Genomic DNA, 20,281 nt, shown 5'->3' on the forward strand with positions numbered 1-20,281 from the left:
TTCTTGATTCATCAAAGCCTTAGAATTGCTTCGGTTAAAATGGAAGTATTTCTCTTTTGGGCACTCAGATCTGAAAACAGACACAAGTATGCACAGGATCAGTTTGTTACAGGTTTTGAGGTAATTTAGGTAATAAATCTGTGAATTCACCAAACTGTAGCAGAATTCTGAAACAACCATTTATGAAGATCATCAGGAGTCATCAAGGCTAATTCCTCATTTAGTGATTGGGGAAAATTAAAGCTGTACTTAACCTGGGGCATTACAATTTATTAAACCTGTCTTTGTTACAGGTTGTGGAGATTGAGGTCAAACTCTTGGGATTGTTTGGTTTTGGGGAATGGAAGGAAGGTGCCTTCTCCTGCAGGAGCAGATTAAAGTCAATGTATAATAGGCAAAATGCTGGCCTAGATCAGATGCCTCCTTTCTCATAGGCTGAGGAGCTTTGCTGGGTTGGGAGTGCTGGCTGTCAATAAAATAAGATGGTCAAGGAAGCTGAAATTCAAACCTAAGTCAAAGTCTGTGTCTCGTCCAAGAAGAGTATTTGGTCAGTTTGCATACTTTGGCCTTGCCAGTTAAAAATATTTTATAGGTGCAGGGGATGGTACTGGCAAAAATGTCCTGTGCCTGTAGTGTCCTGAACATGACCATCATTTCATTTTCATGCCCAGTAGAGGATGAAATCCAGTGGCAGTAAACCACTGAAATGCACTGATGGTTTGCCAGGATATCTGGAGGCTGAGGCTTGTGTGATATTTACACTTGCATCTTGATCTGTTTGGTAGCAGTGAGTGCACACAGTTAAAATATTTGTAGCTTTTTGTGTAGATGGACAGAAATCAGTGGTGCTTAGTTCACTGGCAAAAGCAAACTCGGAGCAGCCAAGGTTTGAGCTCTCCCAGTTGTTACCCAGAGGTTGCTACAGCTGAACCCTGAAATACTTTGACTGTTAAATTAGCACAACAGGATGCCTGCAATATTCATGAACTAATAATCTCTATGATATTTTTACTTTGGCTTTCTCGCCAAAGTAGAGCTACTTACAGTAGGGTAATAATGTCTATTAATTAAGGCGGTACTTGGTGTGCTATTGCACTAACATACTGTAAAGACCTTAAAAGGTGAGTAGGTGCATTTCTTTTGTTAGTGCAGAGAAGAGACTTTGAGTCCTGCAAACCAGATTGCTGCTGGTTGAACAGGTTCAAGCTTTGGCTTGGGCTTGCATTGCAGCTTGGTGTCAATGTGCTTCTGGCCCCTAAACTGTGACTCGGAGCCACCAACAGCCCAGAGAGGCAGAATCTGAAAGTGATTTCCGAGTGTGTAGTGTGCATTCAGTGCAGAGATATATACCAAAACCTCACTTGCTGTCATCTGCAGCAGTTTTTCTGAGTGCCACTCTTGGGCCTTTTTCTCCCTGCATTTTTCTGTTACTTTCTGCATTCTACATCCCTGCAATAAGCGTATTTTGTCTTCTTAAAAAAAATGCTTTGCGGTCCGTAGTTTCCAACTTGCAGGCTATCAATTGACGTATGTACTTCTGATCTGAGGCTCAGCAATGACCAACCTTGTCTTTCTTAGGTCCTCCAGCTCCACCTCAAGATGTCACTGTACGGGCTGGGTCCACCCCAGCAACCGTCCAGGTGTCCTGGAAACCGCCCACTCTGACCGCAACGGGGACCTCCCATGGCGCCAATGTCACCGGCTATGGTGTTTATGCGAAAGGCCAACGGGTGAGTTCTTGCCGTGACCACCTACATTAGGGGAATTTCAACTGGCAGGTAAAGGCAGCAAGAAACATGGGGCAGCACTTGAACGTGTGCAGGTTTTTCTCAGCTTTCAGTGGAACCTACTCTTTTGCTTGTGTGTGACTTGCTCATTAGCTTCCTTTCTATAGGTACTTGAGCTTTTGGATAAATGGGTTGAAAGCATTAAAGACAACTGGTGCAGAGCTCTGTTATGGGCTCTTGCAGCCCGCTCTGTGTTGGCAATAATTCATTCCACGTTAAGGCTTTGAAGGTTGTACTTTAGTGAGGCTGAGGGGAGGGAAACAGATGTCTCCATACTGGTAAGTTGCTTGTCTGTGTTCTCAGGTGGCAGAGGTGATCTTTCCAACAGCAGAGAACACATTGGTGGAGCTGATGAGACTAAGGAGTCTGGAAGCAAAGGAAGTTACAGTTCGAACGCTCTCTGCACAGGGGGAATCAGTGGACTCTTCTGTTGCTGCCATTCCATCTGACCTACTGGTGCCTCCAACCCCTCACCCCAGAACTGCTCCCAAATCTAAGCCATTAGCAAGTGCCGGAGCCCCAGAAACCAAAGAAGAACATTTAGGTCCACATTTAAAAATGGATGAGTCATGGGAGCAGACTCGTTCGGCATCCCCCGTTCATGGACACATGCTTGAGCCACCTGCCCCTAATTTTCACGGCCCGCTTCAGGGGAGGAGGTCTCCATCACCAAACCGAATACTCCCTCAACCTCAAGGCACGCCTGTCCCAAATACTGTCGCAAAAGCCATGGCAAGAGAAGCTGCACAACGAGTTGCAGAGAGCAATAAGGTAAAGGCAGACTTTTCTGGGGTGGCTTTATTCATTATATCATTACATCCCATCAAAGATTTTTGTTCATCATGTGCTCTAAGGAGCAGCTCATCATTCCTAAACCCTGAAAATCTGTAGTTTGAGAAGTAACAGCGTGCTAAAATTCTGTGCCATCTGCCACAAATATGTTTATAACCATAAAGAGCAGTGATCAACATTTGAGCAGCATGGAAACCCCATAACATCACGAGAAGCGTTGTCTCCAAAGATGCAGAGCCTTACTTCTGAAAGAAAATATTGAAGTCATCAAAGTCTTCACGAGTGCCCATTTCTCAGTGCTGCACCTTCACAGATGTTTCCAAGTGCTTCAGCTGAGCTGCCACATGAAAGCTTTTCATTCCAGCTCCTTTTGTAGCTGCTGGAAGCATCACTGCCCCAAGGAAACTCCTTGATTTTGAGACCCTTTTTCCCTATGGCTGCTGTAGTGACTCAGATGTTTGCTGGTTAATTGAAATCCCATCTTTGAGGCTCTTGGGTCAGCATAGCTGATACATATGCATCCTGACAAGGTGCTCTGGCTTTCCTACCAAGCACACAGTATTTAAATACTCCTAGAGCCCTGGGCAGTCACTTTCTCCTCACAAGCTGCCTGTCACTTGTTTCAAGCTCTGGTGTCACTGTTTTCATATGTTCTCTTGGTCCTTCACCTGGCAGCCATCAGTTGCTGTGTCCACTCCCTGGTCTCCCATCATACCTCCAAAACAGCTCCAGTAGTTTTGACAGTTCACACATGTCTTAACAGCCCCAGCTTAGTGACTGTCCCTGTCCTGGGACAGAATTGAGCTGGTGAGTGATGACACAGCTTTTTGGGAAGCTGAATAATTCTAGATCAATAAGATCTGCTAAATCCATATATATGCATGTGTATGTTTCATCCTTTTGTTGATAAATAAAGCAAACTGGAATAAATGTAATAGAGGGAGAAGAGGCAATTAATTTTTTTGGCAGTCTGAGGGGAAAGTTGATTGAACAACCATATAGGGAAAGATCTGGTTTTGAAAATTGCTGACATACATATGCTCTGAACCATGTTTAATTATGTTAATTTTAGTGATGCTTGAATTGTTTAATTCAGGGATCTGGACAGAATTTTATAGATGGATTCACTCTAAATTAAATCGAATTCTGCCAATGATATTTGTCGTGTTTAGTCCCCAGTAGTAGAAATTCTTCCCTTGAGGTAGGCTGCTGCAGAAGCAGCTGTGTGTCTTCTCCCTGCCCTTCATCCCTGTTGGGTGGCTGATGATTATTGTCATGAGAGTAAGCAGCAGGATTCAGTAGTTGAGAGTAAGACTCACCTCCAGCAGAGGAAGAGCACCAAGTCTCATTGCACTGAGGTAAAAAATGCTGTAGTTGCTAGGTGTGCTGCAAACCCCCTGCCAAGGGTAAATCGGTGTCTTCATTAGCAGCCTCTGACCATAGAACACTCATAATTTTGTTGTAAGGGGTACAGGGAGAAAAGCTAGCAGCTGAGTTGATGGTCACATAAAAACACATAATTGTTCATGAGCAAGAGTTATACGACAAGGAAAAACTTATTGAAAACTCCTAAAAGGTTACAGTCAGGGGAAACTACCATGGCTTGAAACTGTGAGTATGTTTACATGTGGTGTTCTTGAGTCCTTATGTCTTATATTTGTGATTTCTTCCATCGGTTGCAGGAACAAGTCTGCTTCACAGTCTTCCATTTTTTTTGTTGCTTTGCTAGATGGAGAGGAGGAGTATTTTTAGTGAAAGGAGTAACGCAGCCCAGTATGCTAACTCAGATGAAGAGGAAGATGGTTACGATTCCCCTAACATCAAAAGAAGGGGGGCTTCAGTTGATGATTTCCTGAAAGGGTCAGAACTTGGAAAGCAAGTAAGTAGCCTGGTCCTGTTATTGTGCCAAGTGTCCAACATGAAACAAGTGTCTGATGAAGCTCAGCAGACTGCCCAGGTCACCAGCTCATTATTCCAGCCATACTGGTAAACTGTACAGACAAGCAGCTGAGATGTGGGGAGGTGGATGGATGTCCTGTTACTGGAGCATAACATAGTGGGAACACATGGTGTCTGCTTTACTGAGATCTGCAGAACAGAAGGTTTGGATATGAGTGTTTAAAGGCTGGAAACCCTTAAAGTTATATTACACGTATATTACATGTAATTACATGTATATTAGCATGTTACATAGCCAAGAGAATGGATCTGGTACAGACATCAGCTCTTCATTGGTATAGCCGATAAGGAGGAAGCAATGCAGTCATTTCTAGCATTCTAATACTTCTAGAATATTTGATTCTTCAAATACCCTACTGCAGTCTGACAGATTTGTCATTTGAAAATTTGTCCTTGGAAATACAATGAGTTTGGTCTATGACCTGAGTTATTAGATGGAAAGGTTAACTGAGGTCATTCCTACTTAACATTAGCAATTCATACTTTTTCCTCCTTGTCTTGCAACTAATTGGAAACTTACAGGAACTTGAAATATTTGGACTAATTTAAAAATACAGTTAAGGTTTTAACCAATCTACTCCTGCAATGTTTAAGAGAATTAAAGCTCCAAATTCCATCAGCTAATTGTATCATATGATGATGGTAACATCCTGCAAGAAATCAATGGTGATCACTTTTAAATTACAATGTGATGTAACAAACAGCTGTGAAGAACAGATGATACGTGAATTGTCCTAGGGCTTTTACAGTTTGGTCAGCAAGTCCATCGATGCATGAAGGACCTCTTTAAACCAAGGGAATTTAATCAAGACTAAAACTAGATTTGGCTGTAAATGCAGACATCCTTTTCTGTTTCACCTATGGGATTAAGATTGGATTTCTTGAAGTGGGAGCATAATGGGCAAAAATAAAACTTATACGTGATCTCTCCACTAGAACAAAGCAGCAAGCAGCATGTTGTAATTTATATGTGGTCATCAGTGCCATGTTCAAACCTGAGAAATGCTGAGTTCCTCACTGGGGTCATACAAGGATTTTCAGCTTTACAGTGAGTAAAGTGTTTTCTCTCTCTCCCTGTCCATTAGCCTCACTATTGCCATGGTGAAGAGTACCACACAGAGAGCAGCAGAGGTTCTGACTTGTCTGATATCATGGAAGAGGATGAGGAAGAGCTGTACTCCGAAATGCAGCTGGAGGACGGAGGAAGGCGACGAGTCAGCATGACTTCGCACAACGCACTTAAGGTAAGCGTGGTGCAGAGAAACCTCAGGAATCCCTCCATGTTTCGATTCTTCCCTCAAAGCATTTCTCGTAGTCAATTATGGATTTTGCAGACCATTAAAACTCAGTGCCTTATAGACCTAGAACTGGGTTAACCATGTTTATGCTGTGAAGGCCACTTTAAGACATCTGTTATTTTTTTCCCCCATTATTTGATGCTAATCCTTTAACTAATTGACTATTTTCCCACATGTAATTGTTGAAGCTGCGGTTTCTGTTTCATATCTGGGGCCCTTCCCCATGGCCATACAACAGTATCCTACATGTGCTACACAGACAAGGAGTTGTTTCTGAGCTAGATTTTTATAAACATACATACATATAGAAAAGAAACAACTTAGGTTTTTCATGCCTGGGTAATTTGTCCCTGGTTCCAGTGCTAGTCCCATCTCTTCCACAGGCTTTAAAGCATGCTTGTATGAAAGGGAGTTGGGTCAGCTTTGGTCAATGCATTATCACAAATCCTTGTGCTCTGGTTATTAAGGAATCACCAGGGACAGTAGGAAATACCTATCAGAAATACTGCTTTAATGCTACACAGGAATATTCCTCAGGAAAGACATCTTTAGTGTAACAATTAAGCAAAGTAGAATGTTCAACCTACCCAGTACAGAATATATATTTGTATGTGTAAATTGTATTTGCTTTTTGTGTGTCTAGGCCGTTATGCTAATCTGTGTTTTCTTAGAAAACTGGATAATTTGAATGATAAGGAAAGCCACAGGTTGACTTTTCTTGCAGTGTGCTGTTGTTTACCTAAAACCCAATACAGTTTTCTCATGCATACAAGAGTTTTGGCTGTTATTACTTTCATGTACTATCAGTTCAGTCCTTTTATTCTGATGCCATCTGGAATGAGACAGGGACTTTTTCAAAAGAAAATATAGTCAGTGTTTCTATTATTCTGCTAAAATACAGGTGGAAACTGAAATCCTTCTGCATGTTCCTTCTGTCCCTTTCTTCTGGGAAAAAGTGAATTATCCCTAGAATGTTCTTGTTCTTTGTGCATCAGAAAGTACATTTACTTACCGATTTTAAATTAGTATTGCCAATGTTGATATTTAAAAAGAAACTTTTAGACCTTTAATTGGTGTAGTAAATAATTTCAGACCTGTGAGTCTGCAGGCATACCTGTTTGATACAGTGTATGTGGAGGGTACGGTTGGTTGACTCATCCTGCAGAAGCACAATTCAGTATGTGAGTGCTTCCTGGGGAAGGACTCGTGGATGCCCGAGTCTCATTTGGATAATGTGGCCCACCGTGCTGATAAGTTTTCTGATAGAAAATGCAGGTCAGATTCTAATCCCAAAGTGCTCCATAACTTCCCCTCCTTTCACGAGATCAAATGTCACTTTGCAAAATCAATAATTAACAGAAAAAATGAAAACCATGTTGACTGAATTTTGCATCGTGTTATCAGATTCCTGTTCCTCTTGCATCTGAAACTGTGCCAGCCATGCCCTTGCAGCTGTAATTGAATATTCTCTCCCAAGTTAATAGGTGCCCCAAGTAACAAGAAAACATTTTGCATGCAGCTATATATTTATTTCAACGGGAGAGTTTTATTCCCTCCACTGGTTCCCTAAAACAAAGGCTGACATGGGTGATCAAGGGAATTCAACTCCCTTACCTGATCTGAGCATTCTAAAATGCGGCACATTTATAAACCATGTCAATCAAAGCTAGCACCTCCTGCATCATTATTCTGTTGTCTCTTCTCAGATTCCAAGAAAGACACTGCAGAGGATGCTTCTGTTATCCCAACCTATGTTTTGTGTAAATCATAGAATCAGAGCACGGTTTGGGTTGGAAGGGACCTCACAGCCCCCCCAGTCCAACCCCCATGGGCAAGGACACCTCCACCAGCCCAGGCTGCTCCAAGCCCCGTCCAACCTGGCCTTGGGCACTGCCAGGGAGAGGGCACCCACAACTTCTCTGGGCAACCTGGGCCAGGGCCTCACCCTATTAAATGTAATAGAGAAATTACAAAATAGATCTATCATCATATTCAGAATGCTTATTTTTATCCATGCTGCGATAGTTTTTACCTACTTGTGGTATAAACAGAGACTTTTACTTACCTTTGCTAGTAGGCTGATGTCCAAACACCGGTTTTATCAAGCAGGTACGAGGTTGTGATGAGACATCTGGTGACAGTGCAGACCAAGTGACACCAGACAGCAGCCTGCTTCTCAGCCTTCTTTCTGTGGCAGCCAAGCTTTTAAAGCGGTGCCCTTATCTTACAGTTTTACGAAGGAAACTAGAACTCCTTTAATGATGTCTGCAGAATGGCTCTCCCCTGGCAGGAGACTTAGGAGTATTCGCTACTCATGTAGGAAGCTGTAACAGACGCAGAACAAGAAAGCTGGCTACAACTGAGAACTTCCATTCTCAGATATGGGTTCTGGTTCCACAGAAACTCAAGTAGCAATTTGGCATGGGGCAAGGAACATACTGAGCATTGGAGCTGTGTTTTAATGCCATTCTCATTCACCATGCTGGAACCTGTATGCGGCTTTTATTGCTTTGTTTTAAATGCATGGGTTTCTTCTTGTTAAGAGCGCCACTCAGTTGTTTGTACTGACCTCTCATGTCGTATCTGACACCCAGCAACTTCTTAATCACGTCTTTATTTTTCACAGATTCTCATTCAAAGCATGACATCCTTTTCACTGAATAAGCTGCATGTCTTATGTTTGCCATTGCTCTAAAACTAATTCTGTCTTTATTTTTCTTTTCTTCTCCCTTTTCCCTCCCATTTTATTTTTGTCACACACTATTTGTTCCCCGTCTGGTTTTTTTTTAACATTACATACTCTTAAGGAGTGCGATAAGAATAAGACCACTGAAGCCACTTTTTTGGAACAGCCTGACTTTTCACAGCAGATACACCACAGTAAAAAGCTTTTCAGTATTCCAGAAGTAGCTGAAGAGGATGGTGAATACTCTGAACTGCTGTACAAGCAGGGTTTAGGTATGCCCTATAAAAAGAACCCCACAATAGCTAGAGACTCTAGACCACCTAGGCCCTACAATCAAGACCAGCAGCACAACTTCTGGTACCCAGCCAAGCACAGAATTTCAGGCGTGGAGGATTCTGCTGCGGACGACAAAGGATGTAAATATAGCCGGTCCTTGTCACGAAGCCCAGACAGTGGACTAGACTGTGGAAGCGAAGAAGAGGAATCCCGTTTTAATTTCAGATATACTTGCGATTCCGTTTCTGCCAACGTTGCGTCTAGCTGTTGCGCAGAGACCGTTACCTGTTCCTGCAGGAAAAGCATGAGGCCATTGCTTGCTCGCAGGAAAACTTTAACCAGACAAACCAGCATTGAAGAAGATTTTGGTGACCTGGGCCCTTCCTTTGTAGAGCCCAGGAGTGAACAGGTCAAGCCCAGTTACGAGAAAAAGTATGAGACTCAGAGATGTCATAGGACAGATAATTTGTCTAACGAAGATGTTCAGGGAGGCTGGAAGACCGACTTAAAACTGGCTGACTCTAGGGCAGCCGGTCTGCTTGCAAGGCCATCCCACAGAGATGCAGAAGACTCTCTGGTGTGTGAAATAAATCTTCCTTCTCCCATCTGCTTGCCAAATCAGTCTGTGATTTTTCTTTCGTTCTTTTTTACTTTGTCTTTTTTTCTGAATTAATTTTTACAGTCCATCCTTTGGGCCTATCTGCTACATTTTACCCTTCTTTTTTTTCCCCCTCCCCATTCATTTTTGTTTATTATTCTGCATTTTCCTTTACGGTCTTCTTTTGTGTCATGCTGAAATCAATTTAATTTGCTTTTCAATGATTTTCCCACAGAACAAATTACAATAATGGCTGCTTTTATTAAAGGACAACTGAATCTAAATTTTAATTAAGGGTTAGCTGAACTATAATTTTCCCAAAAGTTTTTCTTTATTTTGCCCATCTAAATGTTGCTTTAAAGAAAAAAAAAAGCCGCATTTAACTGGAAAAATATTACATCAGTTTTTTGTTGTTTGTTTTTTTTTTTTTAATGTCGAGGAATTCATTTCATCGTGTTGTTTTTATTCACCTCATTCCCAGAATTTTCAGAATGTGCTCTTTGTCATGACGCGCCTCCGGACAAGAATCAAGGTTCTCCCCCAGAGTGACAGTGATCCAGGTTTTTGGAGCGCCAGGTTTCATCATATTTCCATTTTCGATCTTCTCTCTGCACTGTCACTACTTTGCCTTCCTTTTTAGACCATCTCTTCTTGCCTTTGAAGTTGCAGACTGCATCTCTGCAGGAGGATGCAGGCAAACAGCTTCTTCCCAGGGGAGAGGCCAGGGCTTTTCCGTATCTTGCAAGGATGCCTCTGCCTGATCTTGCCCACTTGCATTTCTGTCCATGAATCTATAGCAGAGCTTCCACGCTTTTTAGATGCATCCGTAGGCGTCCCTGCTCCCTAATGACCAGAGCAAGTTCTTTACCCTCTCAGCCTGCAACAGTCCAGGGCGGAAACCTCAAATCTGGTGTGTTTCATGTAAGAGTAGAAATCAGCTGCCTGCTCTTCTAGCCTCACGGCTTATGCTGCAATGATCCTTCAAAATTTCTCCCATTAAAATTGATGCCCAAGCTGTATTAATCTCAGTGACTGCATAATAAACTCTGGAGAGCATTAAAATAGTGCCATTTAGTTATTAAAATAGCAACGTTTTCTGCAAGGGTAGTGAACAGAGAGAGACAGCTGTGATGTGAGCCGAAGTGTGTCTACATTCCCTTCTACGTGTTTCAGTGACCTTTAAAAGGCTCTAACAACCGAAGGCCATTCTAGAAAAGCAGAGCGCTCAAAGGCAGAAGGACGTACGCTTGTTCACGTGCTGCAGACTGGACAAAGCTGTATAGCTGAATACAGAAAGGCTGGCCCTTTCAGGGCAGCCCAATCTCCACAGCTCTCGTGACGGGTTGCACTGCTTTTCAGGAGGTTATAACGTCATCTTAGCAGCAACAACAAAGGCAAAAGAATATTTCAAAAGTTCTTCTTTTCTTTTCTTTTTGTTCTGATGTGCGACTGCTGGTTACAAAACTCTGCCATAAATCAAGGAGCCATTTTTTTCTTTTGCAGGTTTGCCAGGCAACAGCATTTACTTTTCAGCTAACCTTTCAGTTAAAAACTAAGTTTAGTTGCCTTTAGAGCTTGTGCTTCCAAATGTGATTGACCTGATTAATGTCCGACCATATAACCACAATGTGACCATGCATGTAACTTACAAACCTGTTTTTTTTCTGTTGTTGTCTTTTAGCTTTTAGGTAATCCATCATCTGCAGGACGGCCTGAAAGGGTGGAGCATGCAGGACGAAGGTCCTCTCATGGCAGTGCAGTGCCACAAAGGTCTCGACCAATGTTGGTCCCTTCCATTGGTTAGTTGGACAGATCGGTGCACTTCTGTTCTTTGCAGCCTCAGAGTTGTAAGGTCCTTAAAACACAAACAGCAGACGCTTGGATACTCAGTTTTAATGGGGTGAAATGGAACAAAAAACATCTCCATCTAGATACGGGTGCACTGGGGTCTCACAGGGGCAGCAGTCATTGACATCACTGGGAGGAACTTAGTGGGGATCGAAGCTTTTCTAAGCTTGGTTAAGCTTAGATGCTGTTAGATCTTACCTAGGAAGAAATTTGCCATCAGGCTACTGTGTGACCAGTAAAATAAATGTACCCATTCAGCCACTCATTCAGCCATCCATCTCTCCATTCATCAGCCATCATTTTGCATTCACTTTCCATTTTCTTGACTGCTTTTTGGAATTTAGCAGAAAAAACGGAAGCTGTTAAATGTAACAAGTGACTTGAATTTGCACATATTTACTAGATTTCCTATTTTATCTGGAATCATCCTTATTCTGGTTTACGTATGACTTGAACTATTTGCTGGTGTATACCAGAAAATCCAAAAAGTAGTGCAGAAAAGATAATGGAATCAAGACACTATGGACAAATACGTATCTGTTAAAACATGCACTCTATCCTGACAGATAAGGAACATTCACGCTAGAAATCAGGAAGCACAGGCAAAGCAAAAGCAGAAAGAGCCCCGTGCGCTGTTAGCAGAACTTGAATCCAGGAAGATGGAAAGTCGGTCCAGTTCCTGTCCCTCACCTGGGCTTTCATTCGTGGGTACTGTAGGCACCATCAGGAAAAGGAATCAGAGCCAACCAGTTCTCAGCTGACATTGATGTGAATAAGAGATGCCACAAATGGGCAATAGCAGAAGGAAAGAGACTGATCATTAAGGAATGCTTTTATTCTTAAATACCAGATCCTTTTCCCTTTTGACAGACTCACACCGAAATGCCTGCACTGTGAATTAAAAGCAAAATCCCTGTAGTGGGCACAATTATTTTGATATCTAGTAGTTGTTATTATTATTGAAACCCTAGAGCAGAAAACAAGTGCAGCTAAAATGCATGAAGCTTTCCTAGTGTTTTCAATATGCACGGCTGTTCAGAGGCTGATTCTCATCCCACAACCTGGTGTAAACCAGAGGAATCTCCCCAGGTGCCAGTGGATTGCACTGGTGTGAGAGTGGGATGGGGAGAAGCGGCTCCCAGGAGGCCCCCTTGCTCCTATGGACAAGTTATTGGTAGCTGGATCAAACAGCTTTCAGATGGTGGTGTGAAGACTGTTCCATTTTCATGTCTGTTTTTCTTTTTTTGCTGAAAACAGCCCTTTTTTATCAGGTGTAAAGATTTCTAGTGTATGTTTGGACTACTTAAAGCAAGTTTTTGTCTCTAAGTTATTTTATATTATATGCTAAAACATTTTTTATAAACAGTGAGAGAGTGGAGAGCTCTGAATCAGTCCTTTGGGTTCCCTTTCACTTTTCATTTTAATTAAAAAATAAGGGAAGTGATTAAATTTATCAGAGCTCACTTTCTGTCAGCAAAGTTGGGACACAAAAACTACAAACTAATGGCTGCACTGTTTGGCAGTTCAATAGCAACATCTCAGGAATTAGATAAAGAAATTAATTTCTGATCGTCAATCTGTGCTCAAGTGGATATTTAACAGAAAATCTCAGGATTTTATTTCTTTCAGTGTAGCTTAGAGAGTGAAACAGTGCATTTTGTATTACGTACAGTCTACAAACTCTCTTTGGGGAAGCTCCATTAGGAATAAATTACAACATTGTCTAACGCTGGTAAAAGGCAAACTGCTGAGCATCACGTACAGTTTATGTATGTGCTGTGAAGCTCTTGAGTGGCCTTATGTGACTTAGAGCTCAAGAAGTCTATGTAGTCTACCATTCTATGATTCTAAGTCTAATTTCTGACTGAAAGACTAGCGATTAAATTGACTGCAAGATACGCATGCATTATTTCTCACTTGCAGCATCACACTGTAATACATCACTTTCAGGATAAGTGAAGCAGATGTAAATGCTTGATAAAACTCTGCACAAAAGTTGCTTGCTGTAAGCATGCTGGAAAGAAATCTAGAAGATATGAAGTGTATCAAGAGGTCAGAGAAATAAAATGTGCAAAAGCAGGGCATCCAAAAGCATAAAGCAGAGCATTGGATAAGCTTGAACCCACTGCTCACAACTCCCCCTGACAGAGGAGGTTTCCCATGAATAAGGGCTGCAGGTGTGGGTTTTGAAAAGGGACTTGTTACAGTTGTGTCATTATAATACATAGCTCCACAAAGTGAAAAGCAAAGGAAAGTTAAAGGAAAGAAGCGAGTAAATACGATCAAGCCAAAGTTTAGACTGCTTAAATACGTGAAACTCATTGGCCTCAGCAGCCAAAAATGTGCTTGCCAAACTTCTTGGCAGCGGTTTATTCCTTTACATGCATGTCTGAAGTTTTTACTGAGTTATTCAGCTAAAGGGTCTATTGATTTATTGATGAAAAGTTCTTAATGCAGCTCTGGGAGGTTCAGTTAGTGGGAAAGACCTTCAAAACTGTAATGTTCTTAGGAGTCCAATTATCAAACCTTTCTCCAAAATGTTCCAGAATTTAAATTCTTTGAGGTATTTTCTCCATTAATCTATAAATGTTTTGGATTAGTATCTTCTCACAGGTAGGATTTAAGTAAATTAATTAATTTTTGTTTTTAGGTTGATACTTTAGAAGGTGAAACACAGTTTACAGTGCTCTTGACCTTGCAGATCTGGCAGGTAGGATTGTTTAAACCTCATAATAACAGATGACTGCTATCCAAAGATCTAACAAACAATATTTACACTGTATGACTTTTAAAAAGCACCAATTCAGATGCTTTAAAGTAAGGAGATGATGCCCATTTCTGTGATTCCGCTGCTGAAGAAGGATTTCTAGAGGCTGAGGCATTTGGCAAAGCTCATGCAGGGTTTAGCCTTCCTACTGTATGCGAGTCAGAAGCAAGAGGTAGGCGAAGCCTGCCCGCAGGAGCCTCCGCAAAGGCAACTCTACAATATGTTTTAATAGATCGTTCCCTTTTTCTCCATAGAAATTACAATGGACAGTAACAGTGAAGGCGGTCGGTCTCGGTCAGGTAGTGAGGGAAATATTTCACCTGTAAAAGAAGAAGCTTATTATCGCAGCATTGGTGGACACAAGAAATGGCCTCAGCAGCGTACCATGGCCTCTGAATATAGATACGGTATGCCGACCATTCTTCATCCTTTCTGACAGACACGGTTTAGAGCTGCCTGTTAACAAGTGCGGTTTCTGTATGCCAACATTGCATGCAATGCAGAATGCCAGGGGAAGTAGCTCTTGAGTCCTGTCTGCTCCCAGGTAAGTTCCTCCAGCTCAGCCGTCAGGGACAAACAGCCCCCAGGCCTCTGTCCCAAAACTGCCGTGCAGCCACCTTGCCATACTCGACCGAGTCCAAGCATACTGCATTGCATGAACCTCTGTGAAGCTATGCTGCTCCCAGCGCCAGTCAGTATTTACTGTATCCACCTGAACAACCATTCAGCGAAATGACCACGTTTCCACTCGATTCATAGGGACTGGACAGGGACAGACAGTAGCTGGTGTAGCACAGCCCAATGTCCTGTAACAGGAAGCAGTCACCAAACATTATTCTGATTTATGGCTTGAGCTAAAGGAAAATTCAGGGTCTTTCCAATGACCACACAGGACTTTGGCTGTGTCACTTGTGATGGCAAAAATTATTCTTAATTTTAGGAATAATTGCATCATAATGACCAACTTGCATTACACGAGTAAGACAATTATACCCACTACTGATAGTATTTGTTGCTTCATCAACATAGAAATCATTACATGATCAACAACTCAGTTTTCATAGTCCATAACACGGTGAATTGAAGTGTCTGACACAACCCATAAAAGCAGCTCAGGCCATATACAGAGCTAAGAAACACATCAGGGTTTTGTTGATATCTGAAATGTAACAAAAAGGGCCCTGAAAGTTTAGGTAAATCGTCATTTAATGCTGAGTTTCAAGTAAATGTGTCTGAGTGAGTTACAACCAGGTCATCAGCTGTGGATCAGTGTGGATCTCACAAATTCAGTGCAGCTGTGGTTGCAGCTGTGCATCCAAAGACGAAGATTTTACAGACACAATTATGTGTGTGCACATGTATGATGCACCTATGTACCTCTTGAGAGAAGTAAGATACATGGGCAATGAGCTGATCAAGAGATTATCTGGTTTCTGGTTCACTGAAGCGAACGTGACTCTTCTGAGTCAGATCGTTATAGGCCAGTGCTTTGAACAGAGGCACACTTGGCTATAATTCATGTTTGCATCCACACCCCATTAACTGCAGTTGGATGCAAAAGTCAGTGTTTTTAATTTAAAACCAAAAAAACCCCACCCCATAACCCAGCTGCTTTCCATTGCCTGGTGGGCCTGAGTGTCAGAGGAGAAGAGAAGAGAGGAATAATCCCATCTTGTGTCCCATTGCTTTCTGTCCCACTCTTCCTTTCTCTGCTTTGTGCCTGCCTAAAGCTTCTTGGCTGGAACTTTTCCCTGTCCTTGTGCTGCTCTGCATTTTCCCCTCTTCACACCCTTTCTTGCGCTCTGGACCCAAGCGTTAGCAGCTGTTCCCTTAAAGCTGTGACCCTCTGAAAATGTTTTCCGGTAGTTTAAAAATATCAAATGTTGAATAAAATGCATCTTATGTTGAGGCAAGAAGAGGAATTTTATCTAAAATGATCCATATTGAATATTCAGTTACCAAAAATGGGAGTCTTTAATATTTTATTTTAATTTTTAAGAGGTGATTATAGTAAAAAACATGTTTATATGAGAATTGGAAAAATAATTGATACAGGTGAACAACATTTTCATTGTTTTTGGAAGTGACTTGTGACTTTGAGGGCTTTATTTTTGGGGGATTTCAACTTTATATGTCTTGAAAGAGCCTATTCTGGGGAAGAACGCTGCCAGACGGCTCTTTCAAAACACAGTTAAAAGCCTTTGACCCCCATTGATCCAAGCACTCACTGTTAGCCGCTTGGGCCTGATTTTCTGATTCGGTTTTCCTGAAGTCCATCCTTGAGTAAGTTGTTGACTCATGGACTAGACCCATTCCCCAGGTCATTTGAAAACCTGAGAGACGTATGAGACACAAAGTTGGTTCTCATGTTTCTATGTCCCAATGGATTTGGTACCGTGCAGCGGACAGAGCTCAGTGCCAGTCAAATGCTGTGATATTCATGGATGATCTTTCCCGATGAGCTCATGGTTAAACGCAGTCATCGCTGCCCATTCCCCCTGGATTTCAACACTTGCTGGTGTTTGGGTTGGTCTGGGGCACCGCTGGCTGTGGTAACCATTGGTGTTCAAACACCACTGCAGGCAGTGTGGTTCCAACGCTGGCCTAACCAGCACTACTGAAATCCATTCTTCTTGCCTGTCTGGAGAGAAGCCGTTATGATCACGTTTTAAACCCGGTACCTGAACCACGCGGTGTCAACACAGTGGGATGCGCTGTCTTGTGTCCGCGAAGAGCAGAGGCAGCTGTGCTGGAAAGCGGGCGCATCCAAAGCACGGGTGTTTCTGCAGTGCTGATAAAGCCTGCCAGACTCATCAATAGTCACCTTCAACATGCTTCATTAATTTACAGCAAACTCGAGTTAAACCCAACCAAAACTGCTTTCTTACCTGAGCTGTATTCACGCGTGTAGATGCCAGCGTGGTGCAGGAGATCACCACCACATTCAGTGCATGCAGATGGTGTATGCTTCTTTAAAAACTAACAACTTGTCAATTAGAAAAAAAACACCAAAAAAACCCCAAACCACCAAGCTTAATAGGACATGCAGTAAGTCGTTAGGCTTTTTTCACTGAAAAGCCAAACATTTTTCGAATATTAACTGGAATAGTTGAAAGATGAGGCCAACTTGTATTACTGAATGGTTCTTTTCTGCATTTGCTTTCATAGATGGCTATGGTGGTCATGACCATCTTTCTCCAGATATTTATGAAGAATCAGAAACAGATCCTGGCACAGAAGATATTTCTACTCGGATATTTGTTGCACTCTTTGACTACGATCCGTTGACCATGTCCCCAAATCCTGACGCTGCGGAAGAGGAGCTGCCATTCAAAGAAGGACAAATCATTAAGGTGGGATCCAAAATACAAAGGAAATTAAGGACCCAGGTTTACAAACAGAGTTTCCTTTGCTCCCTGTAGAGAAAGCAAATTGTATGACTGCAGTCCAAGGCTTTTTTCCTCCAGAAATTCAAGCTGTAAATCTCCCTGGGTCTGGAATCCAGTATCAGTGCTAATGGCTTAAAAATCATTGGGTAACGGGTAAAAGTCTCGAAGTTGCTATGGGTAATTAGGGCCAGACTCAATTAGTGATTGTGACTCAAATTGGGACTCTGAAGCCTCTATGTCCATTGCCACAAACCCTGCAGGAAAATCCACTTCAGAAGGGATATCTTTCCTGCAAAAGTACCACAAAAGTGCTCAGTGCTGTTCCTCCATACACACCTGAGCTGGCGTACACTTCAGATTAATTAAAGCCCCCAAATTAGGTGTTTCTCTTCCAGAGTCATCCTCTTCTGAAACTGGAAAAACCACTCCCTTCTCTGGCTGTTTGGTATAAAATCCACAAGCTGCCTTCAAGCAGGGTGCAGAAGACAGACAGCCCTGTTTGGGGTGACAGGGATGCTGTTGGGCCCTGTTGGTGTTCTCAGCCATCCCCAGCCTGCCCCTGCTCCTGCGTGTTCCGGTTGTGCAGCTGCAATGCACGTTTGTTCCCTTTGCTGATCCAATTTCCAAAAGGGAGCAGATTTCTCTGCTGACTCAGCAAATGAGGCTCCCCCTGCAGCCTCGTACTTCACTGGTGCAAACCAGGCAGAAGGAAGAGCTGCTGCTAATGCAAGGGTCATTGGGATTGCTGTGTGATCAGAAACAGAACCTGAAAACACGTGGGCTGGTTTGTTACAGCGCCCTTTTCAAAGACAGAGTGGTAACTTAAGCTGTTAACTCCACATCCAAACTGCGGTCATCTGTCTGCTTTAGTAACCATTTAGCCTGTATGAAAATCCCTAAATGCTGAAACCTTTGTTGACCAACGTTATCACTGTCTGAATAACAGGTTTATGGGGACAAAGATGCTGATGGATTCTATCGTGGAGAAACCTGTACAAGAATTGGCCTTATCCCATGCAATATGGTCTCTGAGATCCAAGCAGATGATGAAGAGATGATGGATCAGCTTCTGAAACAAGGCTTTCTTCCTTTGAACACGCCAGTTGAGAAAATTGGTAAGGAAAACCAAACACGCTTCACATCTGACTTTTGGGTGCTACTAACGTGGCTGGACCCGCTTTGCCTTTTGTTTTCACTGCCTGCAGACACATCTGAATTTGACAGCAATGTACACGGGATACATTCTGTGTCGGTATCTGGATGACCTTGTTCAAATAGTATTCGATCTTGGTCACGTTTTTGCTGCAAATGAGGACTTGTGTCTTCACCACTCCACTCATTACTTCCTTTTGTTGTCTAAAGAGAAATGTTTTGTCACCTGGAAGATTTCTAGACACAGAACATGATCCCTGTGCTGTGGAGTGTGCTGTGCTGAGGTGCTCTGTGATACGCTCACTGCTGCAAAGCATCAAAAAATCGCTTATTTGTTGTTATTTTTACTCTTCTACATTTTCCTACTTTACCAGTACTTGACAGGGACAGCGGCAAAGGGTTGTGTGTAATCTCATTTGGGATAGCACTGCGTATTATGAGATTTTATGGATATTGCAGTAATAAACCCAAAGCAGAGTTTGGCCAAACAGTTCAGTGTTATGAGCCACTTGTGGTCCATCGCTGGTGCAGTGCTGTACACAGATACACAACAGCTGAACTTAGATTTCCTTCTCAAAATACATTTCATACAACTGTCTCAATATGTTTTAAAATTCTCAGCATGATTCTAAAGGGCTGGAATGGGTTCAGTCCTGTTTAAAAGTGAACTGTAGAAGTGGTTGCTAAAAACCACAAATCTTCCACAATTGTTCTCTTAGATTGAATACCATTTCCAAAATTGTATTGGTAGACGTGAGACACAGTATTCTGTGTTGTTTTTTAAGATATTGAGATATTTTTAAATCCTCCATGGTCCATGAAAGGGAAGGATGATTTAGGTTCTTAAGTGCTCCAGTTCTTCCTTCAGACCTCTGTATTTATTTGCCTATGCCATACAAATACAGCAAGCACTCCCACACGCACTTACAGACGCCCTGCCCAGCTGCTCCTGCGGGTGTCGCACACAGCGACACGGACACGGCCAGGACAGCAGCGTGGGCTGCCGGCAGCGCCGCTCTGCACCCGCGGCCGTGCTGGCGTGGGGCTGCACTGGGAGCCCGCGGGAACGGGACACGGAGCCCGCTCTGGGTTCGGCTGTGACACCCCCGGGGCTGGGGGATGGAGAAGCGGCTGAACGTTTCTGCTGCTAGCAATGGGGTAGCAGGCGGGTGCAGGAAATGCCTTCCTAAACCGCCGCGGTGGGAACTCGCTGCTCTCAGGTCTTACCGAAGCTCTTATTGAGCTGTTGATACAGATGCTTGGGAAAATGACACTGCAGACCACAAAGCTCTCAGCAATTTCAATAGTTTGGCTGTCTAAGGGTCTTTTTTTGCATATGTAATTGGAATGTTGGTGTGCTCAACTGGCAGTGTCTTCTGAAATAGCCGAGTAATCACAGTCTTTATCTCGTGGTAGAAATGTTGCCATGCCTTTCGTTTTTAAGCAACTCTTTTTATTCTGGGATGTTTCTGAGCGAGCTGTTAGCAACCTGCCCCCAGCAGTTCACCTTTAAATGTTTTAGTGCTTTAAAAGTATGGTGTATTTCCTCTTTAAATTGTTAACCATTAAAAAACAAGCAAGCAAACAAAACCGACAAAACCCAAACACCCTTACTGCTGGATTTGGAAAGATCGGGTCGTCTGGCTTCGTTTTAAGCTCAGTACAAGTTCTGAAGAGCTGGGATCCACGTGCTCAGACCCTCGCTGTCCCAGAGGCTGCCCACGTGGAT

General features: G+C 42.7%; 1 protein-coding gene across 3 annotated transcripts in view; it reads left to right on the forward strand.

Annotated features, from left to right (window-relative positions):
• Window positions 1-20,281, forward strand: part of RIMBP2 (RIMS binding protein 2) — a 131,453-nt gene that overhangs the window by 106,830 nt on the left and 4,342 nt on the right. For 2 of the 3 annotated variants that reach the window (XM_010189502.1, XM_010189503.1), the window contains 7 exons: window positions 1,579-1,730; window positions 2,091-2,558; window positions 4,309-4,458; window positions 5,624-5,782; window positions 11,078-11,195; window positions 17,180-17,364; window positions 18,347-18,515. In XM_010189502.1, the coding sequence (XP_010187804.1) occupies window positions 1,579-1,730; window positions 2,091-2,558; window positions 4,309-4,458; window positions 5,624-5,782; window positions 11,078-11,195; window positions 17,180-17,364; window positions 18,347-18,515 (1,401 nt within the window). Of the gene's footprint in view, window positions 1-1,578; window positions 1,731-2,090; window positions 2,559-4,308; window positions 4,459-5,623; window positions 5,783-8,643; window positions 9,376-11,077; window positions 11,196-17,179; window positions 17,365-18,346; window positions 18,516-20,281 lie in introns of all 3 variants that reach the window. The other variant, XM_010189501.1, reaches the window with a different exon arrangement.

This window comes from Mesitornis unicolor, unplaced genomic scaffold (assembly GCF_000695765.1).
Source record: "Mesitornis unicolor isolate BGI_N332 unplaced genomic scaffold, ASM69576v1 scaffold3418, whole genome shotgun sequence".
Classification (NCBI taxonomy): domain Eukaryota; kingdom Metazoa; phylum Chordata; class Aves; order Mesitornithiformes; family Mesitornithidae; genus Mesitornis; species Mesitornis unicolor.